General features: G+C 33.0%; 1 protein-coding gene across 3 annotated transcripts in view; it reads right to left on the bottom strand.

Moving 5' to 3' along the window:
* Positions 1 to 257: 257 nt before the first annotated feature.
* Positions 258 to 15,608, bottom strand: part of Cdh12 (cadherin 12) — a 1,114,520-nt gene continuing 1,099,169 nt past the window's right edge. For all 3 annotated transcript variants that reach the window (XM_029469979.2, XM_029469980.2, XM_085831367.1), the window contains 4 exons: positions 14,511 to 14,632; positions 11,518 to 11,635; positions 7,178 to 7,429; positions 258 to 5,107 (listed from right to left, as the gene is read on the bottom strand). In XM_029469979.2, coding sequence (XP_029325839.1) covers positions 4,608 to 5,107; positions 7,178 to 7,429; positions 11,518 to 11,635; positions 14,511 to 14,632 — 992 coding nt within the window. In that variant the 3' untranslated portion in view covers positions 258 to 4,607. The remainder of the gene's footprint in view (positions 5,108 to 7,177; positions 7,430 to 11,517; positions 11,636 to 14,510; positions 14,633 to 15,608) is intronic.

Consider the following 15,608-nt stretch of genomic DNA (forward strand, 5'->3'; position numbering starts at 1 on the left):
TATAAGGCGCTGGAATTAAAACAGTAAGAAACTCAAAAAATCCCTGATGTGGTATTGATATTAAAATAGAACAAAAACAAACAGAACAGAGATATAAAAAAATATGACAGAAAATTCCTGTGCAGATGATCATAACTAAAAGACGTGAATGAGAGGATCATCACAAAATGGAATATATATATATATATATATATATATATATATTCATTAAGAATTAAAATTACAAAAAAAAAAAATGACAAAATCTACCAGAAAGAATAAAGGAAATTTTCACAGAGTACCAAGCCCCTTACTAAAAGCGTGAGTGATTGTTGAATCATGATGATGACAAAAATTACATTCTGATTTAACATGAAACTTCTTAATACTGAGAGTAGGAAAATGATTAATAGCACTATACACAATACTGCATGTCCTTTGATTAATTTTGGATACAAGCATCCTTCTCTTTCACCAGTGAGATGATGATAGAATATGAGAGAGAATAAACTTTTCCAAATACTTTTTTCAATCACATGCATATGTGTTTAATCAGATGCAGATATCTGCATATGTCTATCTAGCCAGGTGTCTTTTAATCTCAGGAGTGGGTATAAAATCCCTCTTGTATGGGACTTAGTGACAACTCTGAGCCATTTTGATGTGAGTTCTGGAAATGAACACAGATCCTCTTGAAGAGCAGCAGGTTCTTTTAAAGCTGAACAATTTCTTATTCCCTCAAAATAATTTTAATGAATTGAGGAAACAATGGTTCTGAATAAGTTTTTGGCAGCTAGCCAAATTAGCATATTTTAGAGGCTAAGGGGAAAAATGATTAAGCAAAGGATCTTATGTAAACAATCTTCCTTCATACAGTCAGTCTTTTTTGCTAGTAATATAATGAGGCTAATAATTAAAACACCTCTGTTGGTAAATATAGGTTTCATCAGAGATCAACTAAAATAGCATGTTTTCATATTTACATCTGCTTTAGGTTTTTGTTTATTATTGTCACCATCATTTTTTTTTCCTTCGGTATTTGTGGCTCCTGGGACATAACCCAGACCTTGTGCAAATTAACTATTGCACCATGGTACTGCATGTCAACCCCAGCTTTTCTACAAGTGTTGAAAATTTAGCATAATATTTAAGTAAAGAGAAAATCTTCACACAATATCTGCATTCACATATTTTAGGATCCTTTGTCTCTCTTCCTGTATACTTTTTCATCTTTTGATTTCACAGAAGAATTTTCAGGTATATTGATAAAAATTAATTGTGTGGTTTTCTAAGTAGAACTAGTGATTTTTGATAAAAGATCAGTCAAATCCCTACATGAGTCAAAAAATATATACTATGATCTAATTTTTGCATTTAAAATTAGCATAGTCTGTAGGTAAGCTATTTGATATACTTCAACCATTACTGTAATTTAATGACAAGAAAATTTCTGATTAATTGTACACAACACTGAATATAGGAAACTGGTTTTACTAAAGAAAATAAAAGAATGAAGGCCAAGGAATTTGATCCATAGGAAGTTTTCAGTCAAAGGGGAGAATGGTTCAAAACACACAGATTATCTTTAGTACATCAATCAACACTGCTTCACTTTTGGATGCTGACTATACACTTCTTTGAGTAGCATTGAAGGCAACATATAAGTTATATATATATATATATGTACATATGTATCTCTATAAAGATAGACATGCAAGCCAATAACAAAATTGCTGTTTGTATATAGCTAAAATCATTCGTACAAATTTTAAATATTTTTATATTGCTTAATGCTTGAATGAAGGTCAACACCTGTTTTATGAACAACAACAACAAAAAACTTCCCAAGGTATTACAGGTATTGGAATACTGGGCTAAGTCCTTTCAGTAGCCTAAAAGATATCATAGTTCCTCTCATTATAAGCACCAAAGAATCTCCTTCCCACATCATATATTACTTTTATCATTCTGCTTGTTTATGTTTCTTTCATTGGTTGTTTTAACTAAAATGCTATTTAGAAAATAAACATTGTTGATATATTGAGATTGGGATTGCATGAATCCACATGCGGTAGTACCAAACCAAATAGGATTTGGTGGTAAGGCTGTTAGTATTAAACAAGGCAAACACAGGACCTGTGGGTAGATGCTGCTCTAATATGAAGATCGTCCTTATGAGAGGAGAAACAGAAATAAGCACAGAAATGAGAACAAGTGGGAAAGAAAAGGTGATGTTCTCCACGACCAGGAGAAAATGGTAAGAGGGAACCTGCCATCAGAGCTGAGGAAATAAACTGTTGCTATTCACTTTGTCTGTGAGCATTTGTTTTGAGCTGATGAAGTAATGTAGGCTATTACAAAGATATGAGTGTGATGAGAACTAAGAGCCACACAATGCATATTTTACTATCTTCATAGTCATGTGGTTTGAAATCATCAGCCTCTAAAATCTCCAAGTTATCATGGCTTCTGCTAGCAACTTCATGAGAAGGTTATTTTATTTCTTGTCAAGATACAAAGTGTAATAGTCTTTGACAAGAATCAGGTCTTAATAGGGTGTGGTCTTCTTCAAGAAGACATTATCTATACATAATGAAATAAGAAACAAGTCATTAATTGTTTCTTCTCTAGCATGGCAATTATAACAGTGATTTTTCTCAAATGTCAAGTACTGAATATATTTGTGTATTACATGAAAATTGGAACAAGAGAGGTATGGAGTGATGACTGAAAACAAAAAATTAAATCTCCCATTCCAAAACGAGAAAAAGAGTCTAAAAATGGTGAACACAGAAACAAGGGGTAATATTTCTATACCATAAATAATTTAAAATATGCATTTTAGAATATGCCTAAAATTAAATTGTCTAATTTTGTAAATTTCTTAGATTCCATACTGTGTGAGTTTTATCTTTATAGCCGCACAAATAATAATGATATTCACAGAAATTTATCATAAAATTAGACATTAGTGATATGTGATTCATAGCTCTTTAACTTTAATTTTTTCCAGTGTGTTCATAGGTAGAAGTTGTTCGATATTCCAACTACATTGTTAAGAATAGATATTACTTTATGGTAAATTTGCATTTGTTGTATCCTGTGAATGTCTAAATGATGTATAATTCCTATTGAATTGATTTGAACTATGTTTATTACTAATATAGTCATAAATTATATCATCACTTAGACATTTCCATAAACTGGAGACATTTTATCTGAAGAGTTATAAGGAGTAACTTACATGAGGATATTTGTAGATGAGATAATGAAGAGGTGACTCTGGGCTGATATAATAACTGAGTTCACAATGATAAAATCCACATCACTAGAGAAAGTGAATCAGCTGCCTGGCATTGAAGTTTTGTTCCCTTTGGGATTTTAGTCATTGGTTTTATTTTTGAAGTCCCTGACTTATTTGTTCAGTAGTATAGAACAAGCATATATACTTGTTATAAATTACAGTATTTGATATGCATTTTGTTTGAATCATTCATCAAAGAACCACTAGATAGAAACTCTGAGAATGACTATGTTGAATTTTCTCATGTTTAAATTAATAATATATTTCCTTTCAGAAATTTCAGTAGAAACAGAAGCTGAAACCACTAGATAGAAACTCTGAGAATGACTATGTTGAATTTTCTCGTGTTTAAATTAATAATATATTTCCTTTCAGAAATTTCAGTAGAAACACAAGCTGAAATTTTATCTATGACTGAAAGCTTAACTTATTTAATGACTTGTTAAAACCAATGTCCATATACCAGCATAGAATTAAACAAACCCATATTTATTTGATGTTGGAATTTGAGCCCCGAGGCCTCTCTTTATAAAGAGGGATTCTTTTTATTTCCTTCAGTATAATTTTATTTGTCTTTTTTTTTTTGGAAAAGCTAACAGCTTAATTAACATCTTTCACATGAATGAATGCTATGACTTAAGCATCACTCTTAGAAATCATAACTTACATATGGAATTTAGTAATGTCTCATTTATCCCAGCTTCTGAAAGGACTGGGAAAGCCTTTCTGTTTTAGTTGGCAATTTACAAAAGGAAAAGCTTTGCTGTATAAGAAGATAGAGATTGGGAAGCATTCTCTGTTCTTAAAAGAGCTGAGAGTCAGCATGTCACTATTGCTTCTTGACGTAGAGACACTGTCTGTGTTCTTCCTCATTTCCGACTCCTGCCAATCCATCACAGCAGAGTGTTATGAACACCACTATAAGGATAAGAGTTTCAATAGGCACTTTAGTGGAATTAAGAAAAATCATACACTCTTCCACTGTGACGCCACATAGCTATCTTCATTCTAGGTTGTCATGTCAGTGAATTGCATTTAATAGGCCTGAGCTCATCTCTGTGTTTCTGAAATAACAAAACAAAACAAAGCAAGTACATATCATAGGATTTACCTTGTGCCTACATAATAAACCAAAATGACAATATGATAAATAGAGCAACTTGTTAGAAACTGGATAATCAAAAAAGTCTTGTCCTGCAAAATCTGGGAGTGTGTGTGTGTGTGTATGTGTGTGTGTATGTGTGTGTGTGTGTGATTGTGTTTTATCTGTGTTATTTTTGTCAAAACTTTCTCCTCTAGATGTGTATCAGCCTTTCTTTTTCCCCTAGGTAACATTGTCAGGGTTGTAACTCTCTTCTTCTCCAAACATGTCTGCCAAGACCTTAAAGCGGGGTCCCCAGTCTGATAGATAGTCATAGTCCTGGTCAGCTTCTGTGGTGAGAGAGTCTATGGAGCTGAGTGACTCTGCCACTGAGCCATTCCCCTCATACGCATAAGTGGCCAAGGAATCGTATGGTGGAGCCGCTGGGTCTGCGTCATTTTCCTGTAGCCTTCGGTGAATAAAATCCCTTATGTCTGTGTTGTCTTCCACTTGTGGTCTTTGACGAGATAAACAGAGGGAGTCTGGTTTTATATCCCTGCGAATTTTGTTCTCTTCGATCACCTTGGGATTTCTCAGAGCCCCGATGTCAAAGGCCTGGGTGTCCTCCTCCCCACCTCCTTCATCATCATAATGGATGACATTGTCTCTGATGTCTTCTTTAGAGGTCATAAGGGTGTCTTTCTTCCTCTGCCTCCTCAGGGCTACATACAGCACAACAATCGCTACAAAAAAAATGACATCTGGGTAAACAAAGGCATTTGTAACATTTCATCTCTCTGTAAATGTTAGAGCAGATAAGGGATATTTGTACTTCTTTAGTGATTTCATACTACGTTCCTAGGTATTATAATATCAAAATGGCTATGTATATGATTATAAGTTGTCTATTGCCACCTTCACATTGAAATGACAAGTACCAAGAAATCACAGAAATGCTATTAATATTATCAAATATTTTCCAATTTGTAATTTAATATCTTGGACTCAGAAAACAATATAGCAATTAAAATACAAAGAGAGGAAATATGACTTTTTACTGTGTAGATATTTGAAAGAGTTGGTACAAAACACATGGGTATTTCATGGTAAAGTGACATTTAAATGTCTTTCATGGGTAGCAATAATAGTCTTGGTAAAATACATTTCTGTAAAATAGCCAAAAATGTTGTGAGAAAACAATATTAAATACAGTTCTGATGGAGGGGAGTGATGGAGGAGAAAATGAAAGAGATGGATGGAGAGAAGAGGAGAAAGATGTGTGTGTGTGTGTGTGTGTGTGTGTGTGTGTGTGTGTGTGTGTGAGAGAGAGAGAGAGAGAGAGAGAGAGAGAAGTAATAGATCCAGCAAAGCATTAGCAGTGCAAAGTTAGAAAAACAGACTCCTTTAAATATGGTTAGAAGCTATCTACAAGAAACACTAGTCCCACATATTTCTATTATTTATCCTTACTCCATAAAAAGACTAAATAAATGGGAATAGATATATCTTTAAGTGGAATCTAGTAGAAGACGATGAATGCAAATAGTGCTTTTTTTAATGAATGGGGGTGGTTAATGGTATCTAGGTTAGTAAAAGTGAGTGTGGCAATTTAGGAAGAGTTGATGATCACACTGCAAGTGATACTTATGATACTGGTGGTAGAGCAGTTTTCTTGCTTACTTCACTAGTCAAAGGAGAACACCTAGTGTATTTGGAGAAGTCTGAGAAAAGACACAACTATTCTCAGATTCAGTTAGCTATCTCATCATAGAAGTGAATGGGTACAGTTTAGTTGAAGTTGACTGTCAAAGAATAATTAAACATGGATAATTTATGATGTGAGAATTCTATCTGAATATACTGTTTGATGTTTGTAGCACCAGTAATATCATGGCAGAGATACTTTGTTTTTCATGGGGATATAAAGAATGTTTTGTTCAAGTAACCAAGTTTTCCACACAGAATTAATATATACACTGCTCAAATTGATCTAGAATTCACTTTCTATGTCACCATGAACATTTGACTCAGAGAGTATTATTTCCAATGTGTGACTTTACTGCTTACCACTATTAAAGAGAAAAAAGCTATCTATTAGAATGATTTAGATGATGATGTCTAGGCTTGCTTAAGCTCAATGCCCAGATATTAATCTCTTTCCTTTGATTTTTTTAAGGAGTAACCAGCACTGAAGGATTTAGTAAATGGAATATCTGTATAGAAATATATATATATATATACACACACACACCATTTTGCAAAATATACTTATATTTATTTCAATCATTTACCTAGCAGCGGGGATATTTGAGTCAGCTCTCCTCTTTGAGTGCTAATGCTTACAAACTTGTTTTGGATTGTAGAAGGGGTTGAAGACATTTGGGATGACAATAGAAGCAGAATGTAAACAAGCGACAAGGGGTCTCTTTACTCTTCTTCTAGTTTCTACGTTTTCTTCATTTCTTTGTTCAGATGGGAATTACAAACTATTATTCATCTGAGATATTTTTATTAGATCATGGCAATTAATAGAATTTCTAACTAATTGAAAAATAGTTTTATATGAGTATTTATCATAGAGAATTTCATGTTGGAAAAAGTCTATTTTTAAGGTGAATATTAATTGTTACTTATTATTGATAATGTTAGGTGTAAAATACCAAATAGAATATGTTAATACACACATATATTAAGTGACCAATGATTTTTTTTTTCTAACCAGCTCAGTGACCAAACATTTTAGAAATTGTAAGTCGAGAAGGGGTAAAGACATAGGCAGGGATAGGGAGAAGATGGCCAATATGTAAACCAACCTAAGAGTATAACAATGCATAGTAGGATTGCAATCAAAGCTCCAGTGCTGAGTCCTACAGGTAGAAAAATTGCTTCCACGTTGCAAGACAGGATGGTCCCATCTGAGTCACACCTACAAACACGAATAGTCATTGTATTCGTGCTGCTCTGGACAGGATAACTGCTGTCTTCTATTACAATGGGAAGGAAGTACAACTCCTGCTGCCTGCGGCTGTAGCCATTTCTTCGGGTTTCAATTCCAGCTGTGTTGTCTGCAAAACATGACATTTAGGATAACATAAGCTATGGTAACTTTCAATTCAAGTTTTAAGTCGATATCTGCTAAGCAGTAGAAAACTCTTTTGGAATCAGTGTAATGCATCCTTATTGAAATTATTTATTATATCATTATTAAAACTGTCTAAGGATAATCAGATGTAATTAAAATAGTATTCAAGGAAAGAAAAACATTCATCTTGGGGGTGTATGGATGAAAGTGTCCATTCAGAAAGAATAAAGATTTACAGGAACTATGCCCAAGAAGTTGAGTTGTCTCCTTCTTTTTCCTGATATCAAAATCAAATTGAAAATATCTAGGTATGTTATAATTCTAAATCCTAAAAAAGTCAAAGATTTAAAAGACAAATATTAGGAATATCTTTTAAAGCTATTTAATGTAGAACTGATAAATAAAATATATGAGAATACTTGATGACTGAGATGATTCATTTACAGACTGAGAAACAGCAATCTTTATTTCTCTGATTCACATATAGGCACACATACACTCTCATACGCAAAATACATTACAGTGATAGACATACTCTCAGCACTCTCACACACTATACTTATGTCCATAACCATAATGTGTGTGTTTGTATGTATGTGCATATATATACAAATACACACACACACACACTCACACACACACATGCATAGAGACACACTAAATGGCTATGTATATTATAATGTTAAAATGTAAAATGTTTTGAAATGAAAACTTGTTTTACTTTGTGTATTATGTGCACATACGTGGAACAAACATTAATGAAAAATGTTTTTAAAAAGAATTTGTTTCTGCTTCGTTGTCTTTTTCTCATTTTTCACATTCATTAGACTAAGAAATATGGGAGAAGACAAAGCATGTCTTAAAGATATCAAACGTCATTAAAAATCCTAAATGTCATTAAATTATATTAATTTTATTTTCAGTAATTGGAAATGAAGTCCATTGTGTCTTTAATGAAGTCAACAATAATGATATTTCATTTTTATTACTACAAAGAAAATAATTTTATAAAATCAGATATATCTATTGAAACATTTTCAAAATGCGTTTTCTCATATTTATTTTGAAGCATTCAAGAAACATGTTCTTTTTTATTCATTCTATAATTTCAATTAAACAATCCCTTTTAAAATATTGTTTTTAGTATAAACTTCATAACACTATTGGGATTCAGGTAAATCACTTAAAAAGAATATTAATTATTAAAATAAAGTTGTGGTAGATATATGTTACTATTCCACTCACAATCCAATATATTAATTTTAAATAAAATTTACAATGTTTACTTAACAAGCTTCCCTAAACTAATTGCCGTAGGAAGTACCTTTATGGGAAGGCTTTTGACTTACAGTTAAGATTTCCTTTGTAAAGTTTCTTTATTTTCATTCTAGTGACATTTTTTCAGATGAAGGAAAATATCAACAAAGAATCACCATTAGTGATCTCCATAAATAGATTAAGTGGAGATGAATATTTGAGCTCATGATAGCCATCAAGATATTCAAAGCCAATGACGCACTTCATTAGATTGAGTAAAAGGAGCCTTCTGTGACCACAGGTAATAAATTGAGTGACAATCATTAAAACAAGAGAGATAGAAAATATAGACTTCTTGGAGAGATAGAGTGATTTTATTTCATATAGCTCAATAGTTTCTAACTTATTATTATTAATAGTGATCCAGTATTCAAATTTTCTTGTTCTTTGTATTATGTAAAAAGGTGGCACATGAAACATCAATTCCATACTTAAAGTGTTTCAATCAACTGAACATATTTTTAAAATATAATATATAATTAATAAAGAAGCACAGAAAATTATGTGGAGATTTTCAAATTACATTTTCTGTTCTTGAATATTGATTTTGAATTCATTAAGACTTTTACTTTACTCCACCAAATTTGAAGATATTCAATATATGTTTTACAGAATAGAGTTACTTAGAGGAGATGAATATTGAAAGCCACAGAAAATTGTCCTCATATGCACATTGTGTGAATTGGTGATTTTTTTCTGCTTATTGATTTAACCACAGCCTTCCTAATTCAAAATTAAGGTTTTGAAGTTTGATTGTTCATCATTAAAATCAAGAAGTCATAGGAAAACCCCTTTATCTGTTTTCCTTCCATGAAGGAATCTTAGTCTTCAGAGCCACAATCATAGTCTTAGATACACAAATACTTTCCGTCTCAGTGATTTATATACATCACAAAACTTGTTGATTATACAGTTCTTCTGATTATGCAAAGGTTTCTAAGAATGTCTGAATACGTTTTTTTCCCCAAATAGCTTGTAAATAGGCTAACAGTATTGTTACATATTCGTTGTTTTCCTATTGCTGTCAAAAGACCACAAGATCAAAGCCAATTCATAAAAAATAGAGATAATGTAATTTTTCAGGTGGTAAGAATCATGGCTAATATATTGGACAACACATATATTGTATGGCAGGCAGATATGTGCCTATGCTACAGCTGAATATTTACATCTTGATTTACAATTACAAGCAGGAAGCAGACCAAGTTTACTTGTATTGACATGGGCTTTTAATGTCTCACAGCAAGGTCCAGAGATACTGCTCTTCCATCAAGTCTGTATCTCCTAATCCTCTCCAGCTGTGCCAGAAACTGGTGACCAAATATTCAAACATGTGTGTCAATGGGAGAAATCTTATTCAATCTACCACAGACTCCATTTGCTTGACAGGAGTTTTTTCTATATTTTATTATCTAAATACTTAGCACTTACACTTTGTAAAATGTTATTATCGTCATGATATAAACATGAGGCTATGCTATTTTTAAATTCATAAATTTTGGTATGCTTTTTATTTACTATCATTTTTCTTATCTCACTGTAGGATGGAGCCAATCCCCTCATGTGAGAAATACATGCACTCAGACTTTCTCATCTCTAGTCAGTGCACAAATAGGTTTTCTCCAGACATCCTTTAATTTTGGTTAGTTGTCAACATCAGCAATATCTCATTACATTATTTCATTTGTTTTAAAAGCAAAACACATTCATACTTTAGTTTTTCCATCAAATATTATACTGGATATTTAATCCTTAATATACATTATATAGGAACATAGAGTAGATTGGCATACAAAGTCAGAGATCTAATGTTTGTAAGACTTAATACAAATCTGACTTAGAAATGATTTGGCTTACATTTTTGCTTTCTTGATGGTAGAAAAGTATATCCAGACAAGCACTTGGCTTTTACTTATAATAAAGTGCCTAATACATTTGAAAAGCCATTCAACATTTTGTTAGATTTTATCAGTTGAAGTTAATGTGGGTGTTGTGATCAGACTTAAGGCAGGCTAAACTGAACTTTGCTTTTCATACGGGTAATACATCGTTTTTAATCACTAATCATGTCCTTTCTCTTTTTGGAACAGATTAAGTTACAGCCCCACCTTCTAATCCAACCTATGTTTCTGTGCTGGCTTGTAATATTACGAGATATAGTAATACTAGACACATTAGTATAGATGGCAAGTTATTGTGTAAGTCACATGACAGATAGGTTGGCAGCAATTGTAGGTAAAATTATCTTTACAGAAACACTTTAGACATTGTATAAAGGCTTTACATATGATCTCAATACAGACGCTCTGAGGCTGTCGTTTTTTAGGATAATTGTGTCAGCTGTAGCCATGGGAATAATGAAATGGGAATAAACTCCTGTTCATTCTAATTGAACTGCCCAATGCATAAACTTGCACTACTGTTGCTCAAATAAAAAAGCGAGTAAGAATTAACTTGCATGTATAAGACATGGGCTTACCATTTTGCTGATATGTTCAAAACAAGGAGCCACTTCTAGAAAGTTTTATTTGCTTTATTCATTAAATACCTGACTTTCTTTTTATAATGAAAGCAAACTGTATTACCTGATAATCATCATGTCGTAATTAACTTGAGACTCTTCGAACTATTGGTATTTCTTATATATGGATTTCTATGTCCTGTGAATCTGCTTTTAGGAAAAACATTGATTCCTCTCCCCGTGTCCTTTGACAAAACTCCATAAGAGAGAAATCTATAAGTGGATATACGTACTTCTGAAGTCATGAACTGTAAAATTTGGTTTGATGACAGCCTCTGGTGCTAATCTAAAGGAGAACTGCTGCCCAGCAGGTGAGAGATCTCGGTCTACAGCACCGACTATCTGAATTATCTGAAACAAAGTTGAGATTAAACTTGAAGTCAGTCATCAGTTTCACAGGGAACATTAAACAACAGGCTACAAAGTTTATCTAATAATGAATGCAAATAAACAGAAAGGACAATTTTGAATCGATACAAGTGACCCAATTATTTACACATACCTTTTGTAAGCAATTCTCTAAGCATTTACAAGTAATAATGGCAGCTACAATCAGAGGACATAGGCTAATTCAAAATCAATATCTGTGTAATGAAAAAGCTTGCCAGTATTGAAAATTCTTCCTACCAAGCAAAATAAAATTAAAAGTCACTTGTTTGCATGTTACATTAAATGCTTTGTAGGTTAAATATGAAATGCTTACTAGAAACAGGACATTTGATTATCTATGTGTTCTGGCAAAGCAAAATTAAAGGGCAAGTTCATTTGTGAGAATAGACATATTAAAGTCATCAAACTGAAGACAGTAATATATATTCACTTGTGTAGATAACTCCACCCCTGGTATTTAGAATGATATACTATGTGTTCCAATATTACTTGGACAGGAAAATACTAGCATCTCTATTTCAAAATGTTTCCCACATTGCCCTGAGAATTTGTATATCATTGTTAAATCTAAATACTTCACCATTTTTTTTGGGAGACCTCTGTTTTATTTTATTTTTTTATTAGGTATTTATTTCATTTACATTTCCAATGCTATCCCAAAAGTCCTCCACACACTCCCTCACCCACTCCCGCTTCTTGGCCCTGGTGTTCCCCTGTACTGAGGCAGATAGAGTTTGCACGACCAATGGGCCTCTCTTTCCACTGATGGCCGAGTAGGCCATCTTCTGATACATATGCAGCTAGAGACACGAGCTCTGGGGGGTACTGGGTAGTTCATATTGTTGTTTCACCTATAGGGTTGCAGATCCCTTTAGCTCCTTGGGTACTTTCTCTAGCTCATCCATTGGGGGCCCTGTGATCCATCCAATAGTTGACTGTGAGCATCCACTTCTGTGTTTGCTAGGCCCCGGCATAGTCTCACAAGACAGCATTTTGCCCTTCAAATTTAAACTAAAATTAATTTTGGAGGTCTTTACTGTAAAAAATTGCAGCACATCAAAAGGCATAATAGGATATCTAAGAACTCTATGCCAGAAAACATGTTAGGAAGTATGTGGGGGGAACAGATAAAAATGTGAAATGGGCCAAACATATGAATTAAATAGGATGGACTACAGTAACAGCTTAGAAATTCCACACAAAACTCTGGTCTTGGGGTATAAAATACACATAGCAGATTTTAGTAATTATGAATCAAATACTACTTTTTGTTATATGATTCCTGGTTATAGTCCAATCCCTTACTACATAGAAACAAACACATAGACACATATGAAAGATAGAATATACACAGGTAAATACTGGGTAGATTGCTGATAGATAAGTAGGTAGATATTAGTACTGAGGTGTTAAATATCAATATTAATGTTTTTAAAAATAATTTTTAGTAAGAATTTCAGTCTATTTACTCAGTAGGAATTTGTGCCACAGAGTTTATTTGTCTCATACAATAATTATTGGTTACATTGCTCTAACATGACATGTAAAGGAGCTATATCATGGAATGCAACAGTTTAGTAAGTATCACCCTAACAATGGTGATTGCTCTTCTTGATTGACAGCTTGATTATATATGGTATTAACTAACTACATCTGTAAGGGCATTTTCTTGACTGATTTATTTGAGAAGGGGAAATCTCAATCTAAATCTGCATCTTTTGAGAAGAGAAGATCCACCTTTAATCTGGGCTATACCTTCTGCTGGCAACCTCAAAAAATCATGGAAAGAGTTGAATGAAGACCCATCTCTACCACTCCTGGACATATACCCAAAAGATTCTCCACCATACTACAAGGACATGTGCTCTATTATGTTCATATCAGACTTATTTTTAATATATAGAAACTGGAAGCAACCAAGAGAGTCCCAATCTTTGATCTGACCTGGCTGTATTTTCCTGTTACCTTATCAAGATTTTGATTATTGACTTTTCCTTGAGTAGATGAGGAAACAATTGATCTCTTCCTACTTGCCCTTGCTCTCATTTGCAATTTAATTACTTCACTGGCCATAAAGCCTATTTCTTCAGGATTTCTAAATAGAATGTAGTTCAGCTAAGACACTAAGCCCTATGGACGGAACAATTACTATACTCTTGAACGTTTCACTTGTAGGCATCCATTGTTGAATTATCTGGACCACAATGCAGAAGCTATTCTACTAAACTTCATATACAAATACATTCCTTTTACCCTGTTCTCCTTCAGAAGTCTAAGATTTTCACACTCTAAAACATAAAAGTTATTGTACTCAGATTTATACCAATCACCCTATCTTAACCTCAAATGTCCTGTGTTATTTAACAATCAATATATAGTTGTTAATTTTTGAGGTATGTTTTTATTCAAATTAATGCTAATCCATCTCATTTAAATCAAACCTATTTAAATCTACGTAGGTAGTTTACTTGTATGGGTGCTTGCCTAGCATGCACAAAGTCCCAGACTTGATTTTCATCACTTCACAAATTGAGCATGATAATACATGACTGTACATACAGAGATTTTATTAGAGCATGAAAACCCCAAAGTCATTCTGAGCTACATAAAAAGTTCAAGGCCTGTTGTGCATACAGAAGATCTTGAATATGTATTTTTTCTTTCAAAGAGATGGGGGTGGGGTACATGAGCCTAGTATTATTTATATATTTAATTTATGAAGATATATTAAGCATGAAAATATCTATGTGCATGTGCACTCATGTCTGGACTTAAGCCTAAAGCATAACATATAGGGGCCATAATACACATTTGATTAGCAGTATTGACAACATACCTGTCCTGGTTTGGCATTCTCACATACAGCTGTTTCATATGGCACAGATATTTCTGGAGGAAATTCATTGACATCTAGGACATTAATTAGTATGTTAACTTTGCTAGTTAATAATGGGTTACCTGTTTAAAACATAAAAAAGATAAACAATGATTACAAAACATGGCTATTGCTTCCCTGAAAGACATATCTTATTTCAATTACTTTTGATACAAAGTTGAAAAACATCCTCTATTATAGGAAATTACAAGATATCAGCTGCAAAACACAATGAAAAATAAGGGGTATGATTGCATAGCTATTATTCCAGGCAAAGAAAATAAGATCAGGTAGGAGTAACTATTTAACTGATGTGTTACTGAACAGGTAGGAATTTGGACTAGTGTACTGTTCTTAACTTAGCCAATATTGATATTTTTTTGTTTTAAAAATATGATTTTCTGTGTTGCACTAATAGAGTCAGAAGATTTAATATATGGTATATTTAAGATATATAAGTAACTATCTCAAATTTGTCTTGCTGACAAAACATGGGATATATATATATATGTAAAATAGAATTAATGAGCATATTATGGAAGGACAAAGTTTATACTTTAATTATTTCTGGATCAAATAGTATGTAAGTATTTGATAAAGGCTCACTTATTACTTCACTACATATTACCATGATACACTTAAAACAAGTAGCCACTCTTTAATGCACATCATGTATTTTAACCACAGACAATGGACTTAATATTTGCATTTCTGTTATATGTTAAAGAAAAACACTGGAAATAACTTATTAAAGTATGTAAGCATAATGCATGAAATATGTTTAAAGCAACTTTTAAAAGATTTTGCTGAAAGGACCCAGATATAGCTCTCTCTTGTGAAACTATGCCGGGGCCAAACAAACACAGAAGTGGATGCTCACTGTCAGCTATTGGATGGATCAGAGGGCTCCCAATGGAGAAGCTAGAGAAAGTACCCAAGGAGCTAAAGGGATCTGCAACCCTATAGTTGGAACATGATGAAATAACCAGTACCCCGGAGCTCTTGTCTCTAGCTGCATATGTATCAAAAGATGACCTAGTCGGCCATCACTGGAAAGAG

Source organism: Mus caroli, unplaced genomic scaffold (genome assembly GCF_978045245.1).
Source record: "Mus caroli unplaced genomic scaffold, Mus_caroli_1 scaffold_16, whole genome shotgun sequence".
Lineage (NCBI taxonomy): Eukaryota > Metazoa > Chordata > Mammalia > Rodentia > Muridae > Mus > Mus caroli.